This window comes from Rhipicephalus sanguineus, chromosome 10 (genome assembly GCF_013339695.2).
Source record: "Rhipicephalus sanguineus isolate Rsan-2018 chromosome 10, BIME_Rsan_1.4, whole genome shotgun sequence".
Classification (NCBI taxonomy): Eukaryota; Metazoa; Arthropoda; class Arachnida; order Ixodida; family Ixodidae; genus Rhipicephalus; species Rhipicephalus sanguineus.
Genome location: NC_051185.1, coordinates 27,798,068 through 27,818,884, shown reverse-complemented (window position 1 = coordinate 27,818,884; position 20,817 = coordinate 27,798,068). Strand labels below are relative to the sequence as shown.

General features: G+C 43.5%; 1 protein-coding gene across 1 annotated transcript in view; it reads right to left on the bottom strand.

Moving 5' to 3' along the window:
• Positions 1–20,817, bottom strand: part of LOC119407300 (laminin subunit alpha-1) — a 133,573-nt gene that overhangs the window by 78,563 nt on the left and 34,193 nt on the right. The window contains exons 2-15 of the mRNA XM_037674204.2: positions 14,688–14,808; positions 13,944–14,103; positions 12,516–12,758; positions 11,622–11,681; positions 10,514–10,636; positions 9,447–9,539; positions 8,825–8,939; positions 7,101–7,219; positions 6,113–6,274; positions 5,150–5,305; positions 4,068–4,208; positions 3,080–3,232; positions 2,592–2,693; positions 1,233–1,447 (exon numbers count right to left, since the gene is read on the bottom strand). Coding sequence (XP_037530132.1) covers positions 1,233–1,447; positions 2,592–2,693; positions 3,080–3,232; positions 4,068–4,208; positions 5,150–5,305; positions 6,113–6,274; positions 7,101–7,219; positions 8,825–8,939; positions 9,447–9,539; positions 10,514–10,636; positions 11,622–11,681; positions 12,516–12,758; positions 13,944–14,103; positions 14,688–14,808 — 1,963 coding nt within the window. The remainder of the gene's footprint in view (positions 1–1,232; positions 1,448–2,591; positions 2,694–3,079; positions 3,233–4,067; positions 4,209–5,149; positions 5,306–6,112; positions 6,275–7,100; positions 7,220–8,824; positions 8,940–9,446; positions 9,540–10,513; positions 10,637–11,621; positions 11,682–12,515; positions 12,759–13,943; positions 14,104–14,687; positions 14,809–20,817) is intronic.

The window sequence follows — 20,817 nt, the reverse complement described above, 5'->3', positions numbered from 1 at the left end:
TCTTGCGACATAAACTGGCAGATCCGCGACGTCAACGTGCAGACGCCCCGCCCACCGACGAGAGTGAGAACCAGCCTCTGTTTGAAAAGAGGGTGCCTGGGGAAACGGCAACTTCGCGCTCCGCTTGTGGCCTTTACGCGGCGCGCACGACTGTAATATTTGGCAGAACAGTTCATAGCCGTGTCAGCTTTCCGCAGGATGTGTTTTTTCAACAAGCCCAAGGGGTGCTTCATGACCCCTTTAAAGGCACTTTATTCGCAAGATACCAGCAATTTTTTTAATATAATCAGATGATTGGCTTCACTGCACTGCACCACAGAAAGTGCCGTAATTTTTTCAGTTTCCGGCGCAGAAAATTTGTCTTAAATCTAAAAAATTATGCAGGACGAGGGAGCGTGTGAAAAAAAAGCCTTGGACGCGCCAGTGGGGGTTTGTTTACATCAATCGGCATCCACTGGCAATTCACTGAGATGCGGTCGTCGTCCGAAATCCTACGATTCAGAAAAAAATATGCTTCTCTGTGTAGTTGCTGCCATACCCGCAAGAGAACTGAAATACTTCATTCTTCAAAACTTTGGCAAACGCGTTTTTTTCTTTTTTTTTCGAGCAGAACTGTTGCCGGCACATGCGCGTCGTTCACACCCTGAGGATGACGCCATTTTCTAATTCCGCTTACCAGAATCTAGTCCTTTCTTGACCAAAACGCATGCTCTGAACGCGTTTTTAAGTTACTGTTTTACTGCACCATCTGTTCAAGCCAAAGAAAACTTGTCAAAATGAATCAGAGTAGCTTAATTGCGGCACCCCCAAATGCTTCATTCAATGCGGACGAGCCTAGCTTGTCTTTCTTAGGGAAAGGGTTAAATCCTCCGTGCATATGGACTCACGCCTGCTTTCACTATTCAATACGATGTGTGCTGCCATCTTGTACTTTTGGATTGTCTGTATATTTTATACGTCGTAATTAACCGACCATGTAATAATAAAAACTGATTGATTGATTGATTGATTGATTGATTGATTGATTGATTGATTGATTGATTGATTGATTGATTGATTGATTGATTGATTGATTGATTGATTGATTGATTGATTGATTGATTGATTGATTGATTGATTGATTGAATTGCTGAGTGGAAGCCAGCTCATTTTATGGCAGTACGAGAAAGCGCCCACTTTCATGAAAAGACAAAACACGGACTCCTACGTAAAGCTGAAAGAATGTCACTCACGCTCCTTCAATCTGGTCAGAGTGGTACTTCGCCCTGAGGAGCAGTCTTTCCATGTCGTTTAATGCGAGCGTGAACTCCTCGCGCGACACCGGCCTCAGAGGGCGTCCTTTGTCGTCCAGCAAGTGCCAGCCGTGCTCGCGAAGCGGAACAGCGATGGTCACATTGTCTGGGCTCGGCCGCAGGCTCCAGTTGTAGCCGAGCCGCTTCCCGTCACCCTGAAGAAGAGGGAGCGCATTGTGACAATTGCTCACATTGCAGTAACGTTGTAAGTACAATGCAAACAACTCGAGTGCGGAGAATACACTTGGATTTTGCCGTGCTTCTGTTACTCAGTTTGGAGGTGGTTGGAATAAAGAGACAAGTTTGGTTCACATGAATATTGCGTGCATGGTTACACGGTAATAGGTTTAATTGGCGTGGAATTCATATTTAGGAAAGTGCAAGAGGACAAAGACAAGAAATAACACAAGATATGCATTCTTCTGTTGTTTTTCTCCCTCTGTGCTGTAATGTAAATTACTGCAGAGCCCAATGATGAGCAAACCAGTTTGTTGAACTGTGTAAGAAGTTTTGTAGCATTAGGTAATTGATATGCCATATATAGCGGTAGCTGCGGTAAAAAAGAAAAATGGTCATACTGTCGCACTTCAGCGGACAACTGTTGAACATGTAAACATAGACAGCAGTGGCATATCTTAACATAATGGTAACAAATGACCATAAGGCTGAAAGACGTGTGTAGATGAATATCTAGATAATTGTCATTAGAAAGCATCGCATAATACCATCACGCTACAGTGACTTGAGCGAAGAATCACAAACGCTACGTCTATGACAAAATTAGTCCCGTTGCCTACAGTACTTACACCAAATTTCAAGTTTGGTCATCAAAGCTTGACCTGGCCAAAACTTAATGAGCAATGTGAACTATTACAAAATCTCCATAAAAGTTGGCACACCAGACAACATAATGCATCAAATACCCTTGTACAACAGGATATCATTTGTCAAGTTGGTAGACTTGCTTGTTTGATAAACTAAAAAATTTTCTCAGTTAAGCTTTCTAATTTCCTAGTCTAACATAATTAAAGGCAGAAGCTTGTGGCTAAGTGACTAATATTGTTACGTAAAGGCATACAGAGGAGCAAGGCATATTTATAATATTTTTACACTATGTCCAAGCGTGGACAAGATGGCCGAGCCCACGCCAGTCTCCGAAATCACGTCTTCGTCAATACCGTTCTTTGTCCTTCAATACAGTCATATAGCAATATTCAGGCAACAAATTCATAAATGAATTTGCTGACTTGCACAGGTTTAAATGAGAGAGAAAAACGTACTTCTTTCTGTCATACTTACTTCAATTATGACATCCGAGCCTTCCACGTAGGATCCCGAAGTGTCACCGCGGGCCACCACATAGCTGAGCATAAACTTGAGATTTCCTCCGTATGAGTAAAGCTGTCAACAAGAAAGACAGCACAATTAAGATTGAAATTTATCTTCATTTTGCAACGTCAGGCAAATGCGTGACAATGTAGACCTGTTTAAATGGCTGACAAAATTATCAGCTTTAGGAACACCACAGGCCCCTGTCAGTAGCAATGGTTAACAGAACTTGAAATACGCAGCCTGGAATGCTTACATCTCACTGGCTGGTGCTCGTCGAGCAATAAATTTCCATAAGCTAGTTTTATGTAATCTACGAGTCTAACATTTTTCCATATTGAAAATTCGCTTCTTGTAGCAAGAATATTCAGAATCAAACTTTTAAAACAAGCATGTTAGTTGAGCATATTTTAATATAAATAAACAGATAGGTGGCTAAGTATAGTGGTTCCACAAACATTGTTTCCAAGGTATTCCTCAGGTGCTTGCCAGTAATACATGTTCCAATTGACGTCATCATTCGCAATGGTGAGGTGTCCGTTCTCGGGAGTTGGCCGAACTGTTCGGCTGCCGTGCAGGTTGGTAATCGTCCAGGTGTCGGGCTGCTTAACCTGTGCAGATTATGAGTGATTATTATACGAGTTATATATCTTAACAAGGGACCCACTAGCTATGAAAGAAGAAAATTCTGACATGACTTGCAAAAGCAAGCTCAGCTCTCTTTTGCATGTGAAGCCACTTATATGCATGTCATCATTAATAAACTGCCGCTTTAGTCACACATGCAGATAAAACTTTCACAAGCGAGGCATCGGTAATGCAAATTCTGAGATGTTGCAATGCAACCATGCATTTGGCAATTGACTGCTCTACCTTCAATGTTCGAACAGTCTTTCACTGCCTTTCTTTCTACTCTTTATTTTTTTTTTCCGTTTCTGCGTTTTTTCTTGTTTTGTTTTTTTCATCTCTGAGTATACACGACCCATAACAGAATTCAAACAAGAAGTTTCGCAAACCGAAACACTCGGTACACCTCGCTGTCACCGGTAATGGTCAATGTTAATTTTTCATGCTTATGTAATTTTCTAATGAGGACAACGTGGATGCTGGCGAAGAACAAAAGCCCAAGTTGACACAATGAAGCATGAGGTCAGAAAAGTACACAGCTGGAAACTGTGACACTAGTTCATAGTGTGAAAAAATGAAAACGAGCAGCTGCTAACTAGTCCATTCTGTTGCTCTTTTAAATAAATTGTCAATGTGATGAGGTGGGTAGCAAAAAAGACAATGATGCTGGTTTCAAGAAATATACGCAGCAGTTTCTGATTACACAATGAAGAATGATGAAAGGCATAAACACAGTGTTCTTTTCTTTCTCATTTCATTAGCATGAAACATACACGCTATCTGTGTCTTATATGCGACACTTTTCAAAATAGCTCTTACAGTTTCAATTCCCCAGTTGCTCGGTCGACACACGCTCGTCACTCCAAAACAGAAGCAAGACGAGCAACCCTCTGGGTTGGTCTCCGACAAGTCGTAGTAGCCGTGTGCGCATTGGTCACACCGATCGCCCTCGACATGTTTCTGCAACACGAGAAGATTGACACAGCAGCATTAGGTAGCTGCATGCAATGCGATGATACCTACGAGTTGAGTGTTACAATGCATGTGCACGTTAGCATTTTTCATTCACTGCTAACCTGAACGAAAAAAAGTAAGTTTGCTCGGTATTCGTAAGAAGCATCTTCACACGGATGATGTGTTACAGTAGAATCCCAGTGATACGAATCTCAAAAGGGAGCAAAAATATTCGTATCACCAAAAAACTAGCAAAATCCGCTTTCAAACCACAATATACGCCAAAAACATTTATTTCCATCAAGAGAAATCACGTTAGTCTTTCTGGAAAACACGTGAACGTACCAATATGCGATGTCGGAGCTGGTTTAAGGCCAACTAAGTGCTGAAGTCCGCTGTGCTGAAATCCTAAGTGCTGAAACTAAGCGCTGAAATCCGCGCCACCATAGTCACAAGCGAATGACAGGAACGTCGATACGCTTTGTCCCTTTTTACGACTTTATTGCCTTTAATTCACTGGTGCGTTGGATGCGTACCTTCGGACCTGTGTAGTCGATATCCATGATCGTGTCGACAGCAACCATTTTTTCGTGCACAATGGTTGTGGCAAACGGTAGTTCCATTTTCAATCCGTGTGTGCTGGCCGCCTGTGCCCTTCCAGAGCTTCTAGTTCACGCTGCTGTCAGCCGTCACTAGATGGTTTCGGTAGCGAAATTCGTATCACCCATCGCGACGCGGAAAAGTGTTCGGCCCACTGGTTCGGATTAATTTCGACCCATTGGACACAATGGAATTCGGCTGGGAAATTTTACGAATTCGTATCACACCGAAATTCGCATCAGCAAGATTCTACTGTGTTATACAAAATATACATACAATATTATAGTACAAAGGGTCAAGGTGTACCTTAGGGCAATATGATCTTGCACGTAAAAAACTGGACGTACCTTGCACTGGCAAGGGCCGTCGCATTGGTCTGGGTTCACGGTCCCCGCGTAGTGGCACGGGCAAGCCTCACAGCGTGGGTAGTTTCGATAGCCACGCTTGCACTGGTCACACTTGGGCCCTGTGAAACCCTCGCGGCAGATACAGTCTCCAGGACTCTGGAAAAAACGCGATGCGTTGGTTACAGATGTCCACATAAAATGAACAGTTAAACAATATGACTTGAAGCAACTGAGCGTGAAAAAAAAAACTCAACCTGAAGCCCCTCTAAGGCCCAGCTACACTGGAAACAGGCCTTTCTGTAGTGGTGTTCCCCTTGTTTGCTTACTTTTAACCATTATGGTGTGTTAAAATTGTGGCCAGCATTAGAGATAGATGGACAGCTTCAAGTACAAGTAGTGAAGAGCTTCTTGAACTGTTTAGAAAGCATCTGACATGGTGCCAGCGTGTGTCAATAAGAAAAGGCTAAGAAAAGCGCATATAAGAGCTGTACTTTGACACACAACATGGCTTAAACAGAGCACATAACAAAATGCGACTGTTTTCCTCTGAGGAGACACCCTCCCCATTAACTTTCCAAACTTCCTTCTGATCATCTACCATTTTCTTTGGCCACAAAGTAGCCTGCATAGCTTTTTTTTCCCCCTTCTGTGCTGCCTTCATGAAACTGTCTGTTTCTGCCAGCTTCATTTAGTATTGGAACGAGACTTAACATGGCTGTTGTCCGTTTAGCTGTCTGTTTAACTGTGTTACTCTGAAACTCCTGGCATGCTGTCCCTTCTTTTATCAGGGTAGTTTCGATAACCTGAAATCCTGGTAACGTGAACAAGTCATCATGGTCCCTTCGAGTTTGTCTTGAAGGGAGTCTACTGCATACTGAAATAAGGTGCCTTATAAAGGTATTCATACAATAAAAATGTGCAGCACTTCATGCTGCAACGAGCCAGCATTTGATGTGAACATACCAGTCCCTCGTGAACATGCGAGTCATCCCCGATGCAGCTTCCTGTGGTGCCAGGTCCGGAGCAGGAGCACTTGCGGCATGGATTGCGATGGTCCCTCGGCACGCCCCGAGGGCGGAAGTAACCGTCTTCGCAACGTTCGCAGTTGATGCCGGCAGTGTTATGCTGCCAAGAGAGAAATGAAAGGAAGCAGCACGGTTGAGACCTCTAACAATAAAATTTTTCTACAGTGTTTTGCCTCACTCTACTGAAATGCACTGACCTGTGTCACTAAAAGTCTAGATGTGAAACAATCATTTATCAAATTCTTCTCTACACAATGTCTTTCGTGCTCTCATTTGAATAGCCTCGAACCAGCGAATTTCACAAAACATGACTGGGCTGTATTTCTCGGTATCAAATACCGGTAAATGGCTCGTATCTTCATAAGCGAGCAGAAATTATTCTCAATATTAGGAATGTGAAGAATGTGAATACAAAAAAAATGTATAAAGAGAGAGTAGACAATAAAGCTTTTTTTTACCAAAGCCACTCAAGCAGTCATGTGACCAATAAAGGAAGAGCACCTATTTCATCATTAATTGAAAAGCAGCAATTATAAATCATGCAGGAATGTTTTCTTGTCATGCTACATAACCAACCAAGTTTTAGCACTGTTTGTACCAGTACATATTAAACAGGCAAGGTTTTCAGGCATTTTAAGCCTTGTAACTAACTTGTATAGTTGCCTAGCTACTATCTATGATTACTTCAAGTCTGATATAAGTTTTACTGGATTTCATTCATGCACGTCATGAGAGATTTGAACGAGCAATTTTTGTGCCACCAAAGCGAACAGATGTTCTGCAATTATGGGTGGTATCCCACCAACACTGGTCTATGGACACTCTGAAGCTACATACCGAATTGCCGGTGACAGATACACTGTTAAGTTAGCGGTTATCCAAATTAAGACAATAAAGAAACCTTAAAAGAAATATCTAGTGCCCACCGAGCAGTTCTGGCAGACTCCGCCACCGTCGTACTCTCCGAACTTGTTTAGACTGGTGCCGCTTTTCGCCACTTCGGCGTCGTACACGCAAGATTTGGCATGTCCAAAGCACTCGCACTCTGAAAGGCAACAGTGGCAAACAGTTTGCAGCACTTCAATTTGACCATGTCCTTCTCAATGCATCAACATAATACAAACTATCTCGTGCTAACTTTACAAAATTCCCCCACTAGTAGCACCAAATGTTGACACAGCGTTGTGGCAACAATGAGAAAGTTGCCTCAAAGTTGTGGCAACATTGCGTGCTACTTGGGCCCCTTCATAAAATATTCTTGTCATTATCGTCAGCCTACCTTATGTCCATTGCAGGACAAAGGCCTCTTCCAATGATTTCCAACCCACCCTGTTCTGTGCAGGCCAATTACATTTTATGCGAGCAAATTTCTTCATTTCGTCTCCCCACCCAACCCTTTGCTGTCCTCACTCATGCTTCCCATTTATTTATTTATTTATTTTTATTTCTTTAAGTACTCTCAATGCCATTTGCGGCATCACAGAGAGGAGTGGTGTTCCAAATTCAAAATGGCAGTCTTGAATGATGCATGATCAGGGCTGCTGGCAATGGAGACAGGGGGGGAGGCGATTTCATTCAGATGATGTCTTTGGCACGTATGTGTGGAGCTACATGTTGGTCTGGCATAGGCACTTGAACTTTAAAGTTATGGTCGACGCAAGATGAAAGGTAACAAGGTGGCGAGAACAATGCTTTTTTAGGTTCTGGATTCGTAAAGAAGGTTTTGTGAAAGAGGCATAGGCGGGCTTGCTTCCTTCTGATAGAAAGGTTAGAGAGGTCTGGAGAAGTTTTTACTGAAGTGATCCTGGCAGTACAAGAACAATTAGCAACAATGAAATAAGCACATCGTTCATGTCTTGGTACCTATTCCATCGCCCTAACTGACCATCGATTGTGTGTCCTCATGACGTGACCTGCCAAAGTCCATTTTTTCTTTTAATATCTACCAGGATATTGGTACCCCTCTCCATTTTCTGATCACTACCATAGGTGTGCACAGGGTTCCCCTTCATGGGGGGCGAAGGTTCATCGCGGCACCCCCTCTCCCTATTAAGTCAATGTATGGGGCAGACTTTGCGCCCCCCTCTTCTTAGGTGACTCGGGGGGCGACTGCCCCCCCCTCTCCCCCTGGGCACACGCCTATAATCACTATGCTGTCTTCTTATTCCTTCATGTTACACCCATCATTTTTCATCCAACTGCTGTGTGGTTTCTACAGGTTTGTGACCCATATGTCAAGAAGTGGTAAGTGGTGAGAAGAAATACTTGGGTGAGATTGCAAGGACCCATGATGGTACTTATGAACGCAAAAAACACACACAAGAAAGAAGAACCAGACGGGACAAGCGCTCATCCTGTCTGGTTCTTCTTTCTTGTGTATCTTGTGTTTTTTGTGCTTCTAAGTACCATCATTGTAAGTGGTAAGTTTCCAGTCACGAGTTGAGAAAGCCTATACTATTCAGACTAACAATGCAAGGCACCACTGAAAAAAAGCAAAAAAAATTAGGATGTGTTGCAGGCATTGAGACTAAAGAGAAACTCTATCACAATTTGGAATGGTAGAAGCTATCTTTGGCAGCTAAAAACTGTTTCCTGATTGAATTGTTCCATAGAATACTCAGAAAGAATACACGGAAAGTCAATGCTGCACCTTCGCACTCTGCCGCGTCACCAGCCGTGCCCATCCTCCATGGTTGCTGGTTGAACAGAGGGCAACAGCGCTCGCAGCTAGCGCCACACGTGTTGTGCTCGCAGCGACACTGCAGCTGCATCGTCAAAGAATGAAAATTTCAGTACAGTTCGTGCTGTGTGCGTGCTTGTCAAGAAAAAGTTTTGCCTCAACTAAATGCCCTAGAATGAAGAAGGATGCTTGAAAGAATGGCATTTGCTGCATTTATAAGATTAAAGAGCCTTTAAACCACTTTTGATATTTTTTTACACTTCAAGTAAACACGCGCATCAAGTTTAGAGTGCCGTCATGATCAACAGTGTCAAACGCAGCAGCGCTACGAGCTGTGGGCGTGCCTCAAAATAAAAAAAAAAAGAAACAATCCCATGCTCCTTTCCAGGCCTTTCAGTATCCCCAGCGTTGGTCGTGATGTCACCAGGAGAATCTGGTCATGTCAGCAGCAGCAACAACATGTTTGTCTGCCTGAAGGTAACCACGCTCCCTGCTTTTTCTCCTTGCATGGCAAGAAAGAACACTCAGCCAGGAGGAAGGAATCGTTCTGGAAGGAACCTACTCACACTATCGGAATTAATCTATACTTCACCTCTCCACCAGATCCTTTAGATGGACACTCCTTGGCATGTCCTGAGCAGACACACTGTCCTCCAATCGATATATCCTTGATGGAGTAGAAGTACTAGAAAAGACAAAAATAAAGTTTTAAGATTGCAGAAACTTTTTTCGCAAAGAAAACAGTTGTAGTGTGCAAGGGATTTCTTGGAGTGAGGCAAAGGCATAGTGGTACAAATGTACTATTTAATTTAATTGTTATAAGAGCACATAGTCAACATTAGTTAATGGTTAGCTCACAATAGTCAGTTCTAGTATTATGAGCATAAACGCTAGACTTCACACATACTGTACCATAGGCGGAGAGTACGGGGCGGCTGGGGGGCTCAGGCCCCCCACCGGACGGCTTCATGGGGGGCAGAGCCCATGGCACCAGCCCAGAAAATTTGTCAAGATGTTGGCTTAGGTCTCCGTCCACTGACAACGAACTGCTAGCCGTCCTCTCCGGTAGCTATTTCTTAGGGGGCTCTCTATGCCTGCTTCTTTTTCATTTCAGGCTTTTAAAATTCGGATCATGGACCAGTGACGAGTGAAACATTCAGTTGAAAATGCCCCTCAAACGGATTTGTACGTGCAGAATATGTTAAGTCTTGAATCGCGTAGCGACTGGTTTTCAGCAAACAAAAATGCTACTGAGAATACAAAGCGATCCTGACACAATCAGTCGGGGAATGTTTTCGCACAGACTTGCTCTCCAATATAAAAAAGGGTGATTTCCTGGTTGTCTACAAATAGGTACACTTCGACATGCTTGCCCATAAAAGTTGCTGAGAAAAGATGGTACGCATTTTTTATTTATCATCACCAAAGGGTTTTACTACCAGTTCGGTCCACCTAAAAGAAACTCAAATACTCGTCCAGAAAACCTTCGACAGAAAAATTCATAACCTAGCTTCGCACGAGATCTAGTGGTAGCAAATGACATTTTCAACCATTTGATAATTATTTTTGGCCATCTTAAAATCGTACATAATTGTATATATAAATTGTATATAAATATAATAATCGTAATATCCGACAAGATATCAGTTTTGTTCCTACCCGTCTGGCAACAGATTTGTCCAGCTTGTCCGAGTCACCGTTAGCCTGGAAGCTCATGAGGTCAGCGTTCAGAGTGCGTATGCGTTGCAGTCGCAGTCTGACATACCGGGCTTTGGTGAAGTCCTGCACAGGTGAAAAAAGTTGCAGCGAGTTTTCAAAAAATGCACAGGCATCGGATTGTGAATCCCAAAAACAGCTTTCGAGCCCTTCGACTAACAAACCAGAACAGATAAAATGCTCAATATTGGAATTACTGGGAGTGTAACAGCATGTGCATGTGTGTACACACTTTAACCGAATGAAAACTATTCATCATTTTCAGCCTATTTAGGTCCACTGCAGGGCGAAGACCTCTTCCAATGATTTACAGTTCACCCTACCTTATGCCAGCAGATTCCATTTTATTCCTGTAAACTTCTTAATTACGTCACTCCATCTAACTCCCTGCCTTACTCAACTGCATTTCCCATCTCTCGGTAATGTCACCATGTCATTCTTCCATGTCACCTTGTATTTACTATGACTGTATCCCACAACAACCCTAAACAAATTGTTTATGTCACTTCTATGTCAACCATGTCGTAATGAAACTGCCCACCTGCTTGGACCTAAGGGTCTGCAGTATGTACTAAATAAAAAAAAAATAATAATAATTCTGTTGCTCTTACTGTCCACCTGTCGTCTGCGTTACGCATTACGTGGCCAGCCTACGTCCATTTCTTTCCCTTGATGTCAGTTAGAATATCCACTACCCCTGTTCATTCTCTGAGCTATTTTGCCGTCCTACAATCTCTTACGGTTAGTTACTCCTATCATTTTCCACTCCATAGCACGCTGCTATTCATAATGACTTAATTCATAGTGAATTATTTCAATTAATTTATTACAGATTCTAGATTCGTAATAACATCTTAATCGACTAGCAGAGATAAACGCTAATGAGCATGTAAATATCACCTCCACTAGTAGTGCAACTAGCATGTTTACAGCTGCATTACTTACACTGAGAACAGACTGCACTCAAGAGCACCTAGATAAATAATGCAAGTCTGAAGATGTCCCTGAGCATTTCAAAGCATCGAAAACAAAAAACACGGTGTCAACGTACCATCAATTTCTCGCTAAACTCCTCAGCGCCCGGCCTTCCAGTAATGAGTGATGTGTGAATCTGAAGACAAGAAAACAATAAGCAATACATCAAACTTGCATCTAGATACTAAACAAAAGCAGCAGCACGGAAAGTAAACATCTCAACTGTGATCACCGTTCACTCGTCAAACTTTGAAGGGTTTACATGCAAAATTTTAGGGCCTAAGCATTTCCTGAGTGTGAACAAAGAGCACAAGAAAACATGCATGAGTTGTTTCAGCTCCTCTAACATAAAAAAAGATAAATAAAATAAATAAAAACAACAAAATAACTAAGTACAAAGCACAGAAAATCTGAACTTACAATTTGAAGTCCTGAATAGTATTTGAACCTAGGAGCCCTAGCATGAAAACTTTATACTGTAATCATTACACCTCGAATGCAGATGTGGACTGAGTGAACAGAAAACCATTAAGAACTATCCATATGCAGGAAAAAGTACATTGAAACACTTGATACATATTCATTTTGCCATGGACTACACATTTTGCCATTAGCTACACATCTTGTCCCGAGTCTAGTGCATGAACATTCTGTTCATGCGATGCTTGCTCTGTCGATAGCTGGCCAATATAAGGCACACTATCAGCATTCAGCATTATGCCAGACATTCTATGTTATGAATGGTGGAGACTTGAGGCATGTTGGTAGTCCATGGTAAAAATTCCAAGTTACTTCACCAATGAAGAAACCCTAATTTTTATGCTTGCATGTTTCGAGGGCAAATTTCAGCCACCACTGCTATATCATACAGGATTTTGCACATCTCGAAAGTAGTGAGACCTTTTAAACTTCCACAACCGACAGTACAGCCACGGAATTCAAACCGCGAAGAGTAGCAAAAAATACCTACCTCTCCATCTTCAAACGGAGTAATCGCAGAGTAGTAAGAGGTGCAAATCACTTCGTCATCAGTCTTGTAGACGGGCTGTCCCGGAGTGGGCGCTATGCCGTACGCCTCCCAGCATTCGCCATCCGACACGGCGTAGTACTGCCACGGCCGGTAAAACACTCCATCGATGGAGCGCTCCAGAATCCAGTTTCCAGGCCGGGGTGAGATGGCAGACTTGACGATAATATAGGTCACTTGAAAAACCTGAAGAAACAAGTGAATTCCCTTTGCAGAGCAACGTAACGTAGCCACTTTAGACAGTTCGAAAGATTAATTTAAGTTAGCGAGATTTCATGGGCAGCTGAAGCAACGCAATAATGAACAGGTCTCACAAACTCCTGGTGTAAGTAGTAATGTAAATCAGTACAGTGAACTGAAGGAGAAAATGACGTCATCGTTGTGTGAGTGCTTTAATGCACGACATTCATGGCAGCAACAGAAAATAAACACTCTCTCTGCTGCAAAATTAACCTGAATGCCTATTGGAGATAGATATTCAGTCCAAGAAGCAGTAGACATCTGAGAAGGCCCAGGTAAGCATGAGCCTTCCAAGCATTGTTAACACATTTCGCAAAATGTCTCGAGCCATCAGGTGACGCGTAAATTAGTGCCACCACATGATGCCATTACCGTCATCTACTGCTCAGACGCACATAGATGACGTTCTCAGATTTGATACCATTTAGTGGCACATGATAATGCTTATGCAATTAAATAGTAGAAATATAATTGCATGGGTAGTATTAGGGATATGGATACACCTGAACAACATTTATTGCAAAAACATGTTTAATTCTTGACAGTTTGCTTTTCACCAAGAGCTGCTACAGAGTATAGAAAATTAGCTTTCTTTCATGCTATGTAATTTTTACATAAGCTGCCTTCGGGGCCTCGCATTACGCCGTGAGCATTGTGTTGTCATTACCCCGTACGTTATTAGTTGCATTCAAGGTTCAAGCTTCGGACGTAGCCCACGACCACAAAACTGCGTGCGGCGTGACAAGAAGCCGATTGATGGACAATCAAGGCTTCAACTACTTTGAAAATGTCACATAAACAGAAATTCAGGCTACAGTCAAACCTCGTCATGATGAAGTTGCATGTCACACAAAAATGCTACGTTATATCCGAAAATTCGTTATGAAAGAATATTTGCAACCCTTTATAGATGACAAGACTGTTATTCGTTTACTTAATTATAACCAATAATTCGTTATGTACATAATTGTTGTATCGAGGTTTGACTGTAACTGGTTGCTTACGATTGCCCAATGAACAAGAGACACATGAACAAGAGACAAACATAGAAGAACACTTGCACATCTCTTCTCTCTTCATCCTTTGTTTGTGCACCACTGAAAGAGACAAAAATGGGAGGCACTGACAAACCTGCTTGAGGTCGAGGGTGATAGTGACCCACTGGTACTTGCGGCCGTGCTGCAGGGATGGGCTCTGCCACCAGCGGTTGCTGCCATCGATGGCGTACTGGATAGGGTGCCTCCGGTCCGCATAGCGGCTCGTGGCGTCGCACTCTCCACACTGCGGTTCTCTGAAGCAAGCAACAGGTCTCGTATTCATCGAATTGACAGAAATGTACTGGCCTTGACATTAGGAGAAAGAACAGCAGGGAGAAATAAGCACTTATTAGTTTATCCAAATGCAGGGCATTTGTTCGTATCTTTTACCACGGTTGTGGAGTGTGTAAGCACGTCCAAACACGCATCGCTTACAATGGCCTTTTCAGTTGATGCACACAACAGCCGAGTGGAGCCAAGATGGGGCATCAAAAGCGTAAGTGATTACAAACATAAGTAGAACCTTGTTATATGGCTTAGAAAATGAAGCTTTGCAATACAAAAGAAGAAGAAGACTAAGTATTAAAAACTGGAATGCACGAATATTACGCAAGAAAAATAGAGGCTAGCATCAGCACTATGGAGACATCAGCAGTATTTTAAGATATATAGGTGATAATTATACAATGTAGCACACAGGCTAAATGCAGTCTAATCAAGCAGATATTTCAAGTAACCAGCTCGAATTCACAATATAAAAGTAACTTAGTACTCGGGCAATGTAGATATCTAAGTAATGAAGAGCATGTGAGGAAAAGGGAATTAATAGTTAACATACCTATTGTATGTGTGCTCAACAAGCTTGCAGTAGTTGTCAGGGCCCGTTTCACCACACGTCGCATTTACCGTGATGCCCGCGTTGCTGGCCAAATTAAACTCTGATGGGTAAAGGCCTTTATCTGCAGAAAAGACAAAAGAAAAAAGTTCTTCAGCTACAACAGACCGACAATTGTGCCAAGTGAATGAAAAACAACTTCAGCTCACATTCCTTCAATTTTCAAGTTAACAGGAAGGTACTGTCAAGTTGTCAATAACCATAATAGCAATATCGACGCGTTTGCACAGTGCAAATTGAATGAGGACACAACACAGCGCCTGTGTTGTGTCCTCCGTCCTCGTTCAATTTCCACTGTGCAAACACGTCAATGTTAAGGCGAAAGCCTTAGACGACGCATCAAACACGAAAATTGATCGTTGGCGTCCCGCATCGGCGGCATCAACATGAGTGATGCAAAAAATCATCACATGATGACGTCATCATGACCTCACATGATGATGTCATCATATGACATCGTCGCTCGGTCAAAGGTGGGCCGATCACTGAGTCAGTGCAAAAGCAGGTGAAGAAAGCTTACAATGCCTCCTATCCTGGAAGCAGTGCAAGAGCACTTTATGCAGAAAGCTTTCGGAGGGGGGGGTGGGGAAGGATGAATACATCGACTGAGAAGAAAAAGAAGAACAAGGCTTTCGCCTTCGAGTCATCTTAGGGGAATGCATAAGGGACCCTGTGAGTTTTTGAATCACCAACTAGCCCAAGCTTACGTTTTAACAATAGCAAATGTGCACCACCTTCTGAGCAAGCAGCCTTAATTGTACAATATGTTGGCTGAACGACTCGTCTAGCACTGTTTCTGGACACAGTGGAGATGATTATGGCAATACCATAGGTGATCCTAGCTGATAAGTGATTCTGGTGGTAACTGTAACAGCTTGGCTTGAGGTCTAGTGCACCTGGACTATCAGAAATATGTGCATGGAAAACTTTGGACCCACTGCAACTTCTTGAGGTTCTTGGACATTCCATGGTGGCGCACTGCCATTTTGCAGCTAATGGCCATTTACATGCACCTGATGTAGTGAAAAAAAGATCTAATGAACTGCGTTGTTCAGGATAGCAAAATATACGACACCCGTCACTGCTGCAAGTATACATATTATTGAAAAACTATAATGCAGTGCTTGTTCCGATTTCCTTTGCAGGAAATTTATCCTCCAGCGAGTGCACGATACCGCTTAATTCTTTAGACTTCGGGACCATGCATGCATGAAGAGTGCCCCTTTCGAACCCGCCTGCCGATGCCCACGCGCGGCAACATGTATTACTGTCACTTGCCGCACGGCAATAACAAAAGAAACTTAACGTGATCGCTGACGCATGGAGCACGGCAAACACGAAACTATGCCAATTTAAAGTTTTCGCGTCGCGTGTTATTCTGAGAACACGGCACACAGACATGATTGGTGTTAGGAAATTCAAACAAATTGTGAGATGGCACAGTAAGAATAATGAGTGAGCAAAAATATTGTTACAAAAGCAGGGCTAAACGCTCTCCATAACGAGAACCGGCGGGCACGCAGCACTACACAAATGCCATGCAGTCCGCCCCCCGAGGCGCCGATCGTAGACAAAGCACCAAAGCGCCGCGAGCTCCCAAGTTTACGTTCATGTCGTTTGTTTTACATGCCGCACGCCACGCAGTACGCCCAAGCTCGCAATCACCCCCCTCCTCCTTTTCTCTCTCCATCCGTAGCGAGCGCGGGAACATTTTTACGAGCCGCCGTGACGCGGCGGCCGCTCGGCAAGGCAAAATAAACAGCAAAAGAATGATAACGTCGGCGGAGCACGCGAAGAAGTGGTCTCGGGTGTCGCGCTGGATTGCACGATGCGTTGTTTCCACATCGTATGAATATGCTGCTTTGACTACGCGCGCCAGCAGCGTCAGTGCGCGTGGCGTGGCTTGCTGCTGGTCGATCAACCCGGTCGCCGCCGACAGGCGGCGCCGTCAGCGGCGAATGGCCGCAGTACTGTAAACATGGATAAACATCCCTGGTCTTGCAGACTGCTTCAAAATTCGCCCTACCGACGCTTGCGAAACAAAGGGAGGCGGCGGAGTAGGGAATGTAAAATACGGCGGAAGGGGGGGTGGGGAATAGATAGATAGATAGATAGATAGATAGATAGATAGATAGATAGATAGATAGATAGATAGATAGATAGATAGATAGATAGATAGATAGATAGATAGATAGATAGATAGATAGATAGATAGATAGACAGACAGACAGATAGACAGACAGATAGATAGATAGATAGATAGATAGATAGATAGATAGATAGATAGATAGATAGATAGATAGATAATGACGAATGAAGCGATCACGATGTGATGCACTACATCACCTGCCTCGGTGGCCTGCTGCATGCGTGCTTCGTACGGGACGGTTCCAACGTGGATTTCCCTAACTTCACTAAGGACATCGCTTGCTCCGCCATCTTGTCAGCTCTGAACTGCCGCCATTACAATATTTGACACCATGGCGGAATTCACCACTGTCCAAAACTAGCACCATAGTCCCTCATTGAAGGACTATGCTAGCACTTACGAAAACGCACGCAATCTGAAGGGTTGGCTGATATCATCATCATCATCATCATCCTGTCTACGCCCACTGCAGGGCAAAGGCCTCTCCCATGTTCCGCCAATCAACCCGGCCCTGCGCTTTCTGCTGCCACGTTATACCTACAAACTTCTTGATCTCATCCACCCACCTAATTTTCTGTCTCCCCCACACGCGTTTGCCATCTCTTGGAATCCAGTCAGTTACCCTTAATGACCACCGGTTATCCTGCCGACGTGCAACGTTTATAGATACTTATCTATAAACGTTGGCCGACGTGCTACGTGCCCGGCCCATATCCATTTCATCTTCTTGATTTCAACTATGATATCCTTAACCCCCGTTTGTTCCCTGACCCACTCTGCTCTCTTCCTGTCTCTTAAGGTTACACCTATCATTTTCCTTTCCATCGCTCGCTGCGTCGTCCTCAATTTAAGTTGAACCCTCTTTGTAAGTCTCCAGGTTTCTGCTCCGTAGGTAAGTACCGGTAAGATGCAGCTGTTATATACCTTCCTCTTGAGGGATAGTGGTAGACTACCATTCATGATTTGATAATGCTTGCCGAATGAGCCCCATCCCATCCTGATTCTTCTAGTTATTTTACTCTCATGGTTGGCTGATAAATAGAGCTCAAGTCAATTTTTTTTTTGTCAGCACGTAGGATCGACTCTGTTAATTGAATGGCGTTGTCTCTTTGATCTCAGCAAATAATAGTATCTTTTGCGCTCGTGATCGTTGCACGTGCTCGCTTCATCTGTGCTTTAGCGTCGTAAGGATATAATAGTAATGCAGTTTCCACTGCAGCTTCTATAGAGTACAGGGGCGTAGCCAGGGGGTTTGGGGGGGTTGACACCCCCCCCCCCCGAAATTTTTTGATTTTGCATGTGTATATATACAAGCAACCCGTACAAACGCACGCACGAACATAAAAAGAATGGTTGAACCCCTCCCCCCCCCCCCCCCCCCGGAAAAAATTTCTGGCTACGCTTCAGATAGAGTCATAAACCACTGAAGGTAAATAATGGTAATCGCAACCAAAATGACATTGACATGACTAATTAACAAAATCTAGTTCACTAAGTTTTCAAATAGCGACTTGAGGGCAATCGTTTACGTTAAAAAGTTGTATTGCGTGCCAATTTATGACATACCCATTTTTTTAGAAATCATTAAAGTTGCACGAGAGATTTACCATTGAATTTTCAGGGCGATATCAAAACTGAGTGCACCCGGCGATCAAGAAACGTGGCATCTTTGTTACGTAATACCAGAACTACACGTGACAAGAAAGTTACGAAATTCGAATCAATGCGCACCGAAGCAGAATGTCGCCAGGAATATCGGCAAGCATTCTGAAATACACAAGTAGACCGCTGCAATGGGTGGTGCGCTTATCTTTTTATAAACAGGAGCGAAAAACTATTTCGTATGTTGGCAAGAAGAAGCGCCACAGTGGCTGCCCCAGAATTTTATGCATCACAGAGAGAGAGAGAGCAAATTGGCCGCTTTATCTGCGTGCTTCGCTGCAAATATGGTCGAAAGGCGATAGTCATCTGCCGGCCGTACTACATGAGTCCTGGTCCCATTCGCGACCACCCGTGATGCTGTTCCCAGGGCCACTGCCAGGTGGTAGCACCATATCGTCGGCAGAGGGCTTTTTCTTGCACAGCGTCGCATTTTCAGCGCAGCCTAAGAGACACTATAGGGTCTTTAGAATTACGTATCTATGTATTTTCTAGTAAAGGAATACACCACCTAATACTTACGTATTTATGTTGCGCCTCAGATATGCGTAATATTTGCTTTTTGATCGACAATGTTCACAAGTATGAGCGCAGCTACCAGTTCAAGATGGCTGGGCGTTCAGCAAGTGCTTACACTTTGGTCGGGAGGCTGAATCGTGTGACAGACAGAAAGACAGAAGCGCCTGTATCGTCTGTCTTGCCTGTGTCTTAGTGTTCGTTGCGCTATTGCAACAAGAAAGACCAAAATTTCCGCGTTCAAGTACCCAAGGAAGACTATCGTCTTTAAAAAAGGTTGTTATTGCGGTTTTCTTGCGCACAGCTCGAAAGAAACAGACAAGCACCAAACACCACACGCAGAGGTAAGGCGATCCGATAGCGCAAGTGATGTGACTTTTTTACGATTTTCACGAAAAGACACGGCCACGACGCGCCTTAATTATTTGGTTACTTTCTTGTCACGCATAGTTGCGGTCTGACGTAACCGAGTGGTCGCCTTTCGAGCGTGCCGGGCGCGATCTGTTTCAATATCGCCCTTAAAATTCGGTGTCAAAACTCGAATTACGTGCAAATTTCGTGATTTCTAAAAAAATGGTATGCTATAAATTGTCATGCACTACAACTTTTTAATAAAAACAACTGCCCCCAAGTCACTAATTGAAAAGGTAATTGACGAGCTTTTGTTAATTAATCAAGTCAATGTCCTTACGGTTGCGGCAAAGTATTTCCGCCTCGACGTTGAGTTTGTGTGCGAAAACGGCAGGAGCCTTACTGTCAGAGGATTTTGATTAAAAGTCTAAAAAAGACACCCTGTATAGCTTGGCCAAAGATATATTGCGTTCTTAATCTAGAACAACCACCGTATAGCCAAAGATACGTACTCGTACTCGACTTTCACGGCTGCTGAGGCTCGTTACAAAACTTCCGCATCCATTTTGCCTTCGCATTTAGCTTCACAATTTCTCTCCTTCTTAGAAGATTGGCAGTTTAACACTACCATATAGACTGGACAGACATCAGATAAGATACAGGTGTCTAAACATATCCTAAAATGTCTATTATTAATTCCACATCCCATTCATTGTAACGTTTCGGGAATTCATTTGGTATACCATCTGGTCTGACAGCTTAAAGATTAACAACAGAACTTTATAGCCGCCCCTGCCCCACGACTCTTGTATCAGAGAGCCGATCTGACCAGGCGAGAACACTTAGAAACAAAATTTCGGCCATATAGGGACTGGATTGCTACAAATATGTCATAATTCAGAAGGGCTGCAGTTGTTGCTGGCTTTAAACCGGTATGATTCATTCATTCATTCATTCATTCATTCATTCATTCATTCATTCATTCATTCATTCATTCATTCACTTGAGTATTACGTAACTTTTTGTAGCATTCGTGTCGACGCCGTCGACGCCGGATTTTTCGACTCATGGCACGTGTAAGGCTTTCGCCTTAATAAAGATTTTGCACACATACTACGCTACGCAAGCTTCGCGTGTGCTGCACAGAATAGGAGTGCCGGGAGAGAATGAGCGAAAGGGTGCGGAATCCGCTGACCGAGGCGCGAGAAAGAACGTGCCGTAGTCAAGGAAGGGTGCGGCCGCCCCGGCAGACGTGCAGGGAGATGCCGTGTTGAGAGATGCAGCGGCCGAAAGCGGTCCTTGAACTCCGGGCGATTGCTTGCACTGTTTTATAAACACAGAGAAGAAGGGCGCCCGGCCGTTGATCGCTGCCTTTCTATAGGAGAAAAGCTGGAAATA